The sequence below is a fragment of the Chlorocebus sabaeus genome, chromosome 13 (genome assembly GCF_047675955.1).
Source record: "Chlorocebus sabaeus isolate Y175 chromosome 13, mChlSab1.0.hap1, whole genome shotgun sequence".
Classification (NCBI taxonomy): domain Eukaryota; kingdom Metazoa; phylum Chordata; class Mammalia; order Primates; family Cercopithecidae; genus Chlorocebus; species Chlorocebus sabaeus.
In genome coordinates this window covers 16483428-16498690 of record NC_132916.1, presented here as the reverse complement: position 1 = coordinate 16498690, position 15263 = coordinate 16483428, and the positions used below count along the sequence as shown (strand labels likewise).

The 15263-nt window shown below is 39.3% G+C and overlaps 1 protein-coding gene across 2 annotated transcripts in view; it reads right to left on the bottom strand.

Annotated features, from left to right (window-relative positions):
• Positions 1-15263, bottom strand: part of IPCEF1 (interaction protein for cytohesin exchange factors 1) — a 206319-nt gene that overhangs the window by 35368 nt on the left and 155688 nt on the right. For both annotated transcript variants that reach the window (XM_008007648.3, XM_073022320.1), the window contains one exon: positions 9350-9722. In XM_008007648.3, the coding sequence (XP_008005839.1) occupies positions 9350-9722 (373 nt within the window). The remainder of the gene's footprint in view (positions 1-9349; positions 9723-15263) is intronic.

Genomic DNA, 15263 nt, shown 5'->3' with positions numbered 1-15263 from the left:
AAATACAAAAATTAGCTGGGCATGGTGGCTGTAATAGGGAGGCTGAGGCAGGAGAATCACTGGAACCTGGGAGGCGGAGGTTATAGTGAGCCAAGATTGCACCACTGCACTCCAGCCTGGGTGACAGAGTAAGACTTAGTCTCAAATAAAATTACAAAAAAGAAACATCACACTGTATCACACTAATATGTACAATTGTTTCAGGTCAATTACAGGTAAGAAATTAAATAAAAATAAAAAACAAACTATAAACTATCTTGTAGATAATAATGTATCATCAAACTGAATATTCTGCTCTCATGTATTTCCTATACTTATATTGACCCAGTTTGAATCTGGTCCCAAAAACTCACAAAATATACAACTGTCACCAACATCACATAAGCAAAAATCATTAACTTGTACATGTAGAATGATAAAATGACATTTCACGTTAAAAATATTATTCATATACACACATATACAAAGACTCAAAAGAAAACAAAAAGCTAATGAAAAAAATAGGCAAAAGATCTCAACAGATACCACGCCAAAGAAAGTATATACGAAAATTAATAAATTCTGAGCAGCCACCTTATATTAAAGAAAAGAAGGCATATAAATAGCAAAAAAGCATCTGAAAAGATGCTCAACATCATGAGTCATTAGGGAATTCTAAATTAAAACAATGAAATGTTACTACCCACCTACTGGCATGGCGAAAATCCAAAACACAGACAACACCAACTGTTGGCAAGGATGTGAAGCAACAGGAACTCTCATTCATTGATGGTGGGAATGCAAAATGGTACAGCCACTTTGCAAGACAGTTTGGCATCTCTTATAAACCTAAACATATTCTTACCATACAATCCAGCAATTGTACTCATTGGTATTTACCCCAAAGAGTTGAAACTTGCATCCATGCAATAATCTGCACCCACATGTTTCTAGCAGGGTTATTCATAATTTTAAAAACTTGGAAGCTACAAAGATGTCTTTCAATAGGTGAATGAGTAACAAACTGTGATGTATCCATACAATGGAATATTATTCAATGATTAAAAAGTAACCTATCAAGCCACAAAAGACTTAGAAGAAGCTTAAATTTATATTACCAAATGAAAGAAGCCAATCTGAAAAGGGTACATACCATATGATTGCAACTATGTGACATTCTGGAAAAGGTAAAATTAAAGAGGTAGTAAAAAAGATGAGTGGTTGTCAGGTTCTTGGAGGAAGGGTAGAAGGATGAATAGATGGAGCACAGGGGATTTTTTTACAGCTGTGAAACTAGTCTGTATGATACTGTAATAGTAGATACATGACGTTATACATTTGTCAAAACCCATAGAACTGTACAACATAAAGAGTGAACCCCATGCCAGGCGCAGTGGCTCACGCCTGTAATCCCAACACTTTGGGAGGCCGAGGAGGGTGGATCACCTGAGTTCAGGGGTTTGAGACCAACCTGGTCAACACAGTGAAACCCCATCTCTACTGAAAATACAAAAAGTATCTGGGCATGGTGGTGAGCGCCTGTAATCCTAGCTATTTGGGAGGCTGAGGCAGGAGAATCACTTGAACCCAGTAGACAGAGGTTTCAGTGAGCCAAGATCATGCCACTCCACTCCAGCCAGGGCGACAGAGTGAGACTTTGCCTCAAAAAAAAAAAAAAAAAGAAAAGAAAAGAAAAAAAGAAAAAAACCCTAATGTAAACCATAGACTTTAGTTAATAAAAAAGTATGAATATTTATTGCCAGTTGTAACAAATGAACCAAACTAATGCAAGGTGTTGATAATAGAGGACACTGTGTATGGAATGGAGGGGTACATGTAAACTCTGCACTTTCTGCTAAATTTTTTTAAAAATCGAAAACTGCTCTACAAAGTTAAGCCTATTAATTTAAAAAGAAGAATGTCCACAGCAGCATTTAACATAAGAGCCCACAACTGAATAAAAAAGTGCTCACCAATAGTAGATACATTTATTGTTGTATAGTAAAACAATGGAGTACTATAAAACAATGAAAGTGAATGAATTCCAGCTAGATAAAGAGGATATTACAAGGGGTTTCTGCCATTATGCCTGCATTTCTCTAGGGGTATACACCTGGAAATGGAATTGCTGGCCATGATGTATGCCTATCTTCAACTTTACTGGATGATGACAAATTGCTTTCTAAATTGTTTCCACCAAAATCTCTCTCTTCAGCATGGGTGGGCACTCTCAATACCCCACACCCTCACAAGTAATTTGCTGGTTAATTTATGTTTCATGGCCCAAATGGTGGCCACATGGTTATTGTTTGTGTGTGCATGCATGTGTGTGTATTTACGGGGCACTTTAGATAGAGAGAGAACACTCTTCTATGCATATGATACTTTTCAGTATAATTAACAATTTCCATGAAACAGAAGAAATGATGAAGCATATAAATATCAAGAGTCATGAAAAGAACTAGAAAACCAAGCATTTGAACTTAATTCAACCAAAAAGCTTCTGCACAGCAAAAGAAACAATCAGCAGAGTAAACAGGCAACCTACAGAGTGGGAGAAAATCTTCACAATCTGTACATCTGACAAAGGACCAATATCCAGAATCTACAAAGAACACAAACAAATTAGCAGGAAAAACAAACAATCCTATCAAAAAGTGGGCTAAGGACATGACCAGACAGTTCTCAAAAGAAGATATACAAATGGCCAACAAACAAGAAATGCTCAGTTAGTGATGGAAACCACTAATTGTCAGGGAAATGCAAATCAAAACCACAATGTGACACCACCTTATTCCTGCAAGAATGTCCATAATCAAAAAATAATAGATGTTGGCATGGACGTGGTGAGCAGGGATCACTTCTACACTGCTGGTGGGAATGTAAACTAGTACAACCACTATGGAAAACAGTGTGGAGATTCCTTAAAGAACTAAAAGCAGAACTACAATTTGATCCAGCAAATCCCACTACTGGATATCTACTCAGAGGAAAGGAAGTCATTATACGAAAAAAGATACTTGCATGCATGTTTACAGCAGCACAATTCACAATTGCTAAAATATGGAACGAGCCCAAATGCCCGTCAATCAATGAGTGGATAAAGAAATTGTGGTACATATATACCATAGAATACTACTCAGCCATAAAAAGAAACCAAATAACGGCATTCACAGCAATCTTGGATGGAACTGGAGGCCATTATTCTAAGTGAAGTAACTCAGGAATGGAAAACCAAAATTGTATGTTCTCATTCATAAGTGGGAGCTAAGCTATGAGGATGCAAAGGCATGATAAAATGGACTTTGGGGACTCAGGGGAAAGGATAAGAGGGAGGTGAGGAATAAAAGACTACAAGTTGGGTTCAATGTATGCTGCTGAGGTGATGGGTGCACCAAAATCTCAGAAATCACCACTGAAGAACTCATTGATGTAACCAAACATCACTACCTGTTCCCCAAAAACCCATGGAAATAAAAAATTAAAAATAAATAAAAATACACATCTATCTGCATATACTTTTACTCTCCTGCTAAGGAGTAAATAATAATGACACCAATAATATCAAAAAAGAAAGAAAACCAAGGATTTAATCAACAACAAGAAGTTATAAGAAAGAGAAGAAAAATTGAAGACCCCTCTAATAACTTTCCAACCCTCTACGCCACTAGATCACATGATAAGCAAAATAAACACTTCTGCTTTGGTACCAGACTGACAAGGAGGAGATGCCTGTGACAGGTCACTTTGGCTCAAAGCCACATCAATTTAGAAATGATCCCAGCATCAAACATGACAATACTCCCGATTTTTTTCTTCCAGTGCGGTTTTCCATACTCTATACAGACAAAAAGTGCTCAAAATATTGTTAACACACTATTCTAGTAGCATAGTATTAAAAGGGATGTCCAACATGACAAAACTTCAAAGAAGTATTTCTGTCATGACAGACGCAGTTTTCATCTGTAATAAATGTGGTATTCTGGGCAAGAATTTGTGCATGAGCAGTGGTACACCTAGCATACTTAACACCCAGGGCAGATCACTGTTAATACCCACTCTTCAATGTTTCAAACTGTTTTACATCTAAAATCATGGTGGCTCATATCTGTAATTCCAGCACTTTCGGAGGCCAAGGCGGGTGGATTACCTGAGGTCAGGAGTTCGAGACCAGCCTGACCAACATGGAGAAACCCCATCTCTACTAAAAATACAAAATTAGCCAGGCGTGGTGGCACATGCCTGTAATCCCAGCTACTCGGGAGGCTGAGGCAGGAGAATAACTTGAACCCAGGAGGCAGAGGTTGCAGGAACCAGGAGCTGAGATCGCGCCATGGCACTCCAGCCTGGGCAACAAGAGTGAAACTCCATCTAAAATATAAAATAAAATAAAATCCTCACCTCTAAATTTACTCATTTCTGAGTGGAAGATTCCTCTTACCTTATTCACATTCTATCTCCTCTGAATCTACTACCTTCCTTTCTCAATTATGACCTCCAACTCCTCAACCCCTCCTACTTCTTTCAAACTGTCATCGCCACTCTAAGCTTTATACCTCCAAATTCTAGACTACATTTGTCACCATCTCCCATACCTTTGCCCCAGTGACTTCCCACCACCTACCACTCATAACTCCTAGCTTCAGGAAAAATTGTAGGAAGTAGGATGAAAAACAAAGATGATGTAAAATCTGAGTACTATGAATGGCCTAGTTAAATCACACAAATTTGCAGGTAATTTAATCAGCACAACTTCATGACAAGTCATAGAGATCTTTAACCACATGACATAGGATCAGAGAAAGCAGGTGGTGAGTCACCCATGCCTGAGATCAATGCCATTGATGCCAATGATCATATATTAAAGGTTTTCCCAATATCAAATGATACTTCACAAAACAAGATTACTAGGAAATGTTCTAGGAACAAAATTAAGTGCTAAGGATACAAAAACCAAGATCAGTCTTCACCCTGATAGGCATGCTGCAGAACCTCTCATCTCCCCTTTCCTTCCTCTCTCCACTGCCACCTCAGCTGCTACGCAGGCTCCCTAAACCTTCTCATGTCGTGTCTACCCTTATTCTATTCTTCCCTGCACTCTACAGCTCAATAATTTTTCTAAAGCATACTTCCAACTCACCCTGATTAGAAATGGTCATCCATTAGCTATTGAAATTAAGGAACACCTATCCCAGTATCCAACCTCAACCAAATGTCCTTTCCATCCCCTTTTCCAGTGCCTACCTTCTCGATGTATAGATCTTGCCACTTAGATGAGATCTTGTCTTGGGTCCCTGCTCTCTTTTAAACCTCTGGAGTGCTTTGTATCTCTTCTGTGGCACCTGTTTTACTCTGCTTTCTTTTGTTAAATGTGTCTAGTTCCTCCCACTCAGCCCATCGGTGTTAACATTTTTGAGACCAGAATAGTACCTTGTTTACAATTTTTTTTTTTTTTTTTTTTTGAGATGGAGTCTTGGTCTGTCATCCAGGCTGGGGTACAGTGGCATGATCTCGGCTTACTGCAACTTCTGCCTCACAAGTTCAAGCAATTCTCCTGCCTCAGCCTCCAGAGTAGCTGGAATTACAGGTGTGTGCCACCACATCTGGTTAATTTTTGTATTTTTAGTACAGACAGGGTTTCACCATGTTGGCCAGGCTGGTCTCGAACTCCTGACCTCGTGATCTGTCTGCCTCAGCCTCACAAAGTGCTGGGATTACAGGCATGAGCCACCGTGCCCAGCCCCTCTTGTTCACATTTTATTCACTTCAGCACAAAGTACATCAGTACATGTATGTTAGGTACTCAAAAAAAATGATAGATGCACAATATAACAATGCAAAATTAAATGGAGTCTAGTTTTGGACTTATTTTTTATTACATAACTCACTTCCTGAGGAGGCATACTACATGATTCCAACAGCAACACTCAAAGTAGCTTGCTCAAGTACGGTTCACACTCAGATTGTGTATAATTTTGTTAATATTTTTTAAATACTAAAATCTGGCTCATTCATGTCACTTTCCTGAAATGTCCTGCATGCTCTAGAATGCTTGTCTCTTCTTTAACAATTTTTTAAAAAATTAAGCTTGTTATCTACATGACTCCCAGATCAATTCTGGCTGTGCTTGTACCTGATAGTTTGTTTGCATAAATTGGGTATTAGTTTTATTCGCTTATTAAATTGGGTATTAGTCTTATTCGCTGACATACAGCTTTTCAGCACCCAGAGTAAGGTTTCTCCGTTCATTAAGTAGAAGTGACATTGTCTCCGCATTGTCAGCAGGTAGTGTGTGTTGTACATATGTCTGGAGAGACACACTGTGTGACTTACTATCACACAGGCATAAGTCATGGCTCAAAAAATTTCTAACAAAAGAAATGAGGAGCACAGGGTAAAATTGAGATGAAATGAACATGTCATTAACCCTCTCACCTCTTTTCCCATTATGCTTTGTGAAATTCATCAGTGAATAATTCCTAGAGCTCTGGAATCTGGAACTCTCAGTGAAGAAAGGCAATAGGACACAATTAACACCCTGATTTTATTTTTTTAATAGCTTACACTACAGGAGGAAATGTCTAACAGAGTATTTAAATTCAGCATAAAATCCTAGCAACCACAATTTTAATTGCATACTGACTGCAAAAATATTTCTTTCATTGTCTAAATAAAAGGAAGGCTATAATACGTACTGTCTGCTTGTTTCAGGACTCAGCTATTCATCTTTAAGAATCTTTGCTAGGATGAAAGCCTTTTTCTCCAGCAAATGCATCTTGAGACCAGGACTTAATCTTTTAAAATCCTAACTCTTGTTTTGACCTATGTTAAGACTTCTATCCCTGATATAAAAGCACCTTGAACAATTTCAGACACAAGAATTTTAGGAATTTTTTATTAGTAACTCAGAAATACTACCTTTTAAAAGTCACAAAAACGAAAAGCTACCTTTGTCTGCAACACATAAACACACATGTAAAAAAAAATGCACAATATGAAATTTGATTACTCAACAGCAAGTCATCACAAATGCAAGCAAAGATTGGGTTGCTGTTTCCATAGAGATGACTTTAAGTGGTTCAGTCCTTCTGGGAATTTAACCAAATCCCCAGCAGCAGAAGAAAATCATCAGCGAAAATTCTGTAACATATGGCAACTGCCAACAAATCAATGAGAAACAAACAAAAAAAAAACTTTCATTTTCTTTTCCTTTTTAATAAGGGGAATACCATCACATTGAGCTGTTTGAAGGAGTATACAGATTTTGCTGGGCACTCTGTGTGTAACTCAAAACTAAATAATACCAGGTTGCTTCATTCTTACATTAAAAGGGCTGTTGGTATCCAGCCAGGCTCTACAGCACATGCAATCCTGGAATGACATTTAGCCAGGAACAAGGACTGTTGCATCTTCCCATGACTCTCTGGCTATGGTCCTAAAAGAAAACTCTCAACCTCCAGGGTTATCTCTTGGGAAAGAATGCAAATGGGATTTTATTCTCTAGTATGTTTTTAAAGCTATGCTCATCTTGGCGGGGGCAGGGGGTGTGTGTGTGTGTGAAATCTTTTTTAGTTCTACTTATGACCCAATGATTAAAGTAAGTGTTTGTAGGAGAAAAATAATAGATGTAGTACTTTTTATTATTTTCTTTAGTTCCACTAGTCCTATATCTTCTAAGTATCAAGGTAGAGGTCATCTAGTTCAAGATACTTAAACTATCTCTTCAGTATATCTTTTCAAGAACAAGAGTTGTGATCAATACACAATAGGCAATCAATATTCAATGAAAATGTTTGTCTCAGAATGAGTAAACAACTCCAGTGATAAGAAATGCATTACTTTCCAAGGAACCCATTCTATTTCGAACAGCTCACATCAAAAAAAAGTTATTATGCTGAGCTTCAATCTATCTCCTTTTGACTTGCACCATTGAACTCAATTTTGTGCTTCCAAGGAGATATAATTAAGCTCAATACTTTGTCCAAATGACAGCACCTCACAAACCTGAGGGCGGGTTCAGACTACTCTTCCTCACAGTCTAATCTTTAGTCCTCTCCATTCCTCAGTGACAAAGTTTCTTTTCTCCTCCCTATGCTACTCATTCACCTCTAGAAATAGGTTGGTTTGCCAATGACTTTATTCACTCCAGTTCTTCTAATGTAAAATAGACAGTTGGCCTAAGAGGGGAGGGGTATAAGAAAAATGCCATCAGAGGCCAGGCATGTCTGTGTAAAGCATCTTTAGGTAAGGCTTCAGAGAGTGGTGACAACTCTCGTAACCTGGAGAATTAGTTACCAGGCTGAGTATTCAAATTTACATACTTTTAAAATACTATACACACACACTCTCACACACACACACACACAACTTGGTCTGCAGTTGTGATCCTTGGCCAAATTACTCTGGTACCAAATATTAAATTAGCAGGGTACCCATCTGAAATTTGAGAACTTAAAGAAACATTCCCTGACTAGGCTAGAGGAGAGGGGAGAACAGTCATCTGTGTCATTAGACACGCTGGCAAGTGATTATGGGAATTTAGCAAGTCAACTTTCTCTCAATGGCACACCAAAAATATACAAACCAAACTCATCGTTCTTTAACTGCTCATTATCTTCCATCAGGTAACTATGTTTTACAGCAGAATGAATAGTGCACAATCAGAAAAGACGCGTCATGATTGAACAGTAATAAAAACAAGCTAGTCCTGAATAAACGATAAGGACCAGTTATCAGAGTATTTTTTAAACCTCATATTATCAACTTCATCACACAATTAATTATTTCCTTTGTTAAGACGTAAAATGTTTTTTGAACGCATAAGTTGTGCTCTCCTTTATATATAAAGGTTCTAATGCTGCAAAAAGTGCATGCAAATTGTCTGTCTTCCCATTAGCCACACAAGAACATTCAGAAGACGACGGGCTAAGAATTCGGTACTGTCTGGGGCACAGCCCAGGGAAAGTGGCTGCTCTAAGCTCATTTTGAACTATCCAGGTGATGTTATGAACACAAGACTACAAAATCCCGACTTAACCACCACAAGCTCCAGTGCATGGGACATGGGACCAAAAACAAAGAGGCAAGTTTTTTCTCCGATTGGTGGAAAAGTATCATTATTTTATGATCACGTCTTAGAGTTCTGAAGCAGTTGGTTAGTGACACTTATAGCAAGTAATTAGTGACCTAGTAGCTGGAGTTGTCCACATGCAAACTCCTCTACAAAGCAATCTCTGGGCATAGCCTCACTTGACTAATTATTGAATCATCGTGCATGAGTTTAACCATTCTTGTTACAAATTAATATCAGAGTTCCATACACACACAAATATTCACTCTCTAACGAAGAAAAAAGAATTTCTTGGTTTACCTTTGTCCATGATCTTTGATCCAGCAGGCTTATCCGGGACAGTAAGATGGTCATGATTGCTACTCAATGAAGAAGTATCATCACTAGATAAAGAGTTCAAAAATCCACTTTCTGATGTGACAAAGCTGTTTTCTGGGGCCTTGTGGCTGCCTGCCTCTGAGGGTGCAGGTGAATGAACTTGTACAGCAAACGTTATTGGTTGTCCCTCATCTTCAGCAGCAGACAAACTGTTAACTGTGTCGGGCAAGGACTGTCTCTCTTTAGATAAGGAGGAAGGAAAACTGCTGGGTGTCTTCATTGTATTTTCCAGGGAAGAGAAAGAACACAATGTTCCACTCAGGCTGGGTGAGGATGAAGATGCCTGCTGTGCAGCCTATTTTTTCCACAAATAAAACCAAAAAAAAAAAGAATAAAAGACATTATGATTAAACCATCATTCTCCACCTTTCATTTTCAATCACAGTGTCCCCGTGTTATTTCAAAAAGTGACCAATAATAAAACAGTCAAAAGGTAAAGGCATGATATTTATTTCTGTTTGACACACACTAGGATTTCATTCTCCAAAACTGATTTATATAACTTTACATTCACTGTTCTAGGATCTGAAAAAAATCTCCTTATCATGATTTGTCCTATTCTTCAACACTCCCAAGAAACTTAAAAGGCCTCTTTTGGAAATCCTTCAGAATACTGCATTACACTTTGAACAAAATATAATTTGCAATCTATCACTTAATTCACACTGATGGAACCAGAAAGGTAATTATGAAAAAGGAGAAGCTGGGTGCGATGGCTCACGCCTATAATCCCAGCACTTTAGAAGGCTGAGAGGGGCAGATCACCTGAGGCCGGGAGTTCGAGACCAGCCCAGCCAACATGTTGAAACCCCATCTCTACTAAAAATACAAAAATTAGCCTGGCATGGTGGCACGTGCCTGTAGTCCCAGCTATTCAGGAGGCTGAGGCAGGAGAATCACTTGAACCTGGGAGGCAGAGATTGCAGCAAGCTAAGATCATGCCACTGCACTCCAGTCTGGGCGACAGAGCGAGACGCTGCCTCCAAAAAAGAAAAAGAGAACAAAAGCTGGATCCATTCCAGAAACAAAATACAAACTTAAACCCTTGAACATCACTCACATATTCCTTAGTGCATTAAAAGCCTTGGCGACATTTTCATCATTACAGAGAGAAAACATCAAAGCAACATCACCAATGATATGGTTGGCTCTGTGTCCCTACCCAAATCTCACCTCAAATTGTAATCCCCACATGTTGAGGGAGGGACCTGATGGGAGGTGACTGGATCATGGGGGTGCTTTCCCGCATGCTGTTCTCATGATAGTGAGTGAGTTCTCATGAGATCTGATGGTTTAAAAGTATTTGGTAGTTCCCACCTCACTCACTCTTTCTCCTGCCACCATGTAAGATGTGCCTTGTTTCCCCTTCGCCTTCCTCCCTGATTGTAAGTTTCCTGAGGCCTCCTCAGCCATGTGGAACTGTGAGTCAATTAAAATCTCTTTTCTTTATAAATTACCCAGTCTCGGGTAGTTCTTTATAGCAGTGTGAAAATTGGCTAATATAACCAACAAGGATAGTCTTGGAAAGAACTTGATTTCTTCTGAGATTTTTGTCTTTGCTACATTTTGATGCTGAAATACATGCCTTCTTTTAAAAAAAGTGGTGACAGTACGTAAAAGCCTTTGTCTCTTTGGAGTTTTCTTTTTTTAACATCCTATGTGGCAAAATAAACATTCAGCAACTCTATCTTGTTCCTCCATTTTTAATTTTATTGACCAATAAAATCCAAAAATCTAGATTCCAGTGCTCTGTGGATCACCCTATATCTCCAACAGCAGATAAGACAGAGAAGGCATTTTATGGTTCAGTTGCATTACATCATCCTATGGGACATGCCTCTCATCATCAAGCATTCAAAACTCCAAGGAAGGCCAGGCGCAGTGGCTCATGCCTGTAATCCCAGCACTTTGGGAGGCCGAGACGGGCAGATCTCTTGAGGCCAGGAGTTCAAGACCAGCCTGGCCAACATGGTGAAACCCCATCTCTACTAAAATTACAATAATTAGCCAGGCGTGGTGGCTCATGCCTGTAATCTCAGCTACTTGGGAGGCTGAGGCAGGAGAATCACTTGAACTCAGGAAGTGGAAGTTGCAGTAAGCCAAAATCACGTGATTGTACTCCAGCCTGGGCAACAAAGTGAGACTCCATCTCAAAAAAACAAAAAAAAACAAACTCCAAGGAAGTGTCAGGAAGGTTGATAGAGAGAGGAAGCCAAAGAGCAAACTAGGATCCTCCTCAAAAACCTCAGAATCATTGCAACTAATTCAGAAGAGTTGACTTTCTTCCAAATCAATACGGCCCCCAGGCAATTTGTAGATTCTGAGCTCTGAGTTTTGATGGGGGAAGCCAATATTTACCCAATGTGTGCCCAATTAGCTCCATGCTAGACATGGATTGTCGGATAATCAAGAAATACACTTTTAAGTAGCATGACATCAAAATCTCTAGTTAAGATACTAACTAATCACACATATCTTCTCAATAATCATATAGTGGCATAGACATAAAAAAAATCCATTCAGGAATATGTCAATTATCTTGTAAACTGGTTACCTTATATCACTTAGATCTTTAATAACTAAGAGATCAAAGATCTGTAATTTCAATAAAACCCTAGTTATCTAGAGGAGGGAATGCACTACCCCCAAATTGTCCAAATAAATAGCAAGAACAGTTTACTCATTAGCAGGATCTACAAAATAAATATTAACAAAAATATCCATTCTGGCCCAGTCCCGACACCTTCCCCTATTGTGAGCTATTTTAGTAAAACTCAGCTTCTATGTGATCAACTTCCTTTTTTGAAACAACACCAAACATGAGCTTTTCCTGTTACTCCTGCTGACTCTACTTTAAATTAGATTGTAGCAAACTGGGCTGTTTGAACAAGAGACCATGTACACAGGTGCTACAGCACTGTCTGTAAGGTTTTTTGAACCTCAAAACTCTGCAAAGTATCAAGATCTGTTAAATGAGCATCAGAAAGATCTGTGAAGTGTCATCCTGTTTGTGGTGCTACTCAAACACAGTGCAAATGCTCTCTCAATCCATTTTCTCTAGGCACCAGGCACCACTTATAAATTTCACTTTTAAATGGAGAAAAGATGAATGAGGGGGGAAAAAAAAAGAAAGAGAGAGAAAGAAGAAATAAGAAGACTTGGAGAAGAGGAAAAGGCAAATGAGAAAGCGACTATATGTTCAGGTCGGGGGAGTTTTCATTGGAAAAGAGATTGACAAAATACAAATCAAAGTGAACCTGGAGTTTCATTTCCAAGGATTCAGTATGAAAACACACTTTATAGACCGTGTAGTGCTAAGGCATGGCTCATTATTTCTAACATTATGGAGAAACCAATAGCCAACATCAAGCATAGAACTCTTAGCTCAGTGTCTTCTGTGAACTATCTGTGCAATATACTCATAAAGCTCCCCAATGAAGATCACATGAAAGAAGAAGGCAGTACTAGTCTCTCCTCTCCGCCCCACCTCTATTGGTAAATATGAGCCCATCCTTCGTGTTGGTGTTGTTCAAACACCAACTCCTCCAGGAAGCCTTCTCTGATAGTCTCAGGTAGGTGCTTTGCCTGGTGCTTCTGGGCTTATTTCTATCATAATAGGTGGAATGTCATTTTGTGTATCAACTTACACAGTTGTCCCTTGAACAGTAGGGTTTCAAACTGCACAGGTTCACTTAAGCACAGATATTTTTCCAATAAATACAGTCGGCCCTCTGTGTCCATGGATTCCAAATCCACAACCAAATGGGGATGAAGACAGCATTTGCGGGATGCGGGATGAGCAACTCGAGGATACAGAGAGTCGACTTTTCGTGTAGGTGGGTTCTGCAGGATCCACTGTGGGACTTGAGTACGCACAGACTTTGGTCTCCATGGGGTTCCTGAAACTAAACCCCCACAGATACCAAGGGATGACTGGATTGCAACTACTGATTGACTGTTCATCTTTTTGATGAGCTACCTGAGAACAGGCTGGTTTTAATCATTTTTGCACCTCCATTTTTTGCCTCTTGTTTGACACATAATTGGTAACAAATTAATGACAAAGAATTGGCCAGAATCAGCTTTGTGAATTAAAGCACCCCAGAGTTATTCAGCTTCAGGGGGAGAGGCTCCCTGAAATCCTCCATAAAGTTGCTGAGTGATTTATCCAAATCCCAGGATCAAGGGGTTATCGGTGCCAATTACAATGCAAATAGCCTGACAAAATATTCTCATAAGCTCAAATGAAAGTATTATTTTATTTAGTTAGTGATTAATAATTGTATGTGGTTTCATCTCTTTCAGAACACTTAGGTATTAAGTATTTTACATTTAAATGAGGAAATTAAAGACATTTCAAAAATCTTAGTTCTAGTTAAGAGACTATGATATGATTACATTAAAAATTAATATTGATTTTCCCTATTTTCTGTATAGGATAGTTTTAATTCTTGAAGAAGCTTCATTCAAATGTTAGCCCTAAAATCTTTTTCTTGGAATTGTTTTTCAAACACAAGTTCGACATGGTAAAAAAAATAGTTTAAAATGGCCACCCAAAGCCCGTAATTAGGCAGAAGTGAGTAAGCATAGAAATCTTAAGGAGTCAAAGTACATGGAAACAAAAAAGTCCAAACAAAACAAAACAAAACCAAAATGAGAAGAAAGGAAGAAAAGTACACAGCTTCCCTTTCCTTATATTGGCCATATTAGCAAAAACAAAAAATAAACCAGTCAATTGTTGTCGAGCCCCAGAAGTATCATGTTTGCATTCCTCCTATATGCCAGGAGAAGCATTACCCTAAATACCAAAAGACCTTGTAATAGTATACCCCTTCTCTGCCACTGACCTTCTGCATGACCGAAGATCTACTCATCACTGTGATCCTTAGTATCCAAGTAACCTTGAAGAAGTCATTTTACCTCCAAGTACCATTCTACTGGCTTCCTGCCTTATCACTACTCCCCACCCCACCCCAGTCCATCCTCCAAACCACAGAGTATTTCTAACACATACAAAAAGTTCACAATATTCCTCTGCAGAAAACCCTCTCGTAACTGCCCATTTTAATTAGAATAATATCCATAGTCTTCATTAGAGCTTAGAAGGTCCACATGAACCCCTAAGGACTCCTCCCCCTGCGTCTCCTCCCTCCTTCTCCACTCCTTCCTAGCCACACTGGCCTTCTTTCTGTCCCATCAGCACATCTCTGGTCCCTTTTGCCAGAAAGGCTTCCCTGTGGATGTTGGGTGGACTGCCTCCTTCCCATTGCTTGGACCTCCACGGAAATATCACTTCTTCAGCAGGCTCTTCTGTGACAGAGCAGACAGAGCAGTATCCTCTCCACCCTCAACCCCTGGCCACTCTCCAGCCCATTGCCCTACTTCATCTTCTTCATAACATTTGTCAGTCCTTGAAGTAATTTGTTTGAATTATTACTGCATTGTCCCTCTTCCTCAACACAGAACTCAAGATGCTCAAGGGAGAAGACACCATCTAGTTTAATTCAGCATCCCTGTATTTTTTTTTTTTTTTTTAAATAAAAACAGCTTTACTAAAACACTGGCTAGGTGTGGTGGCTCATGCCTGTAATCCCAGCACTTCGGGAGGCCGAGGCGGGTGGATCACCTGAGGTCAGGAGTTCAAGATCAGCCTGGCCAACATGGTGAAACCCCGTTTCTACTAAAAATACAAAAATTAGCGGGCATGGTGGTCCATGCCTGTAATCCCAGCTACTTCGGAGGCTGAGGCAGAAGAATCACTGGAACCCAGGAGGCGGAGGTTGCAGTGAACCGAGATCACACCACTGCACTCTAGCCTGGGCAACAAGAGCAATAC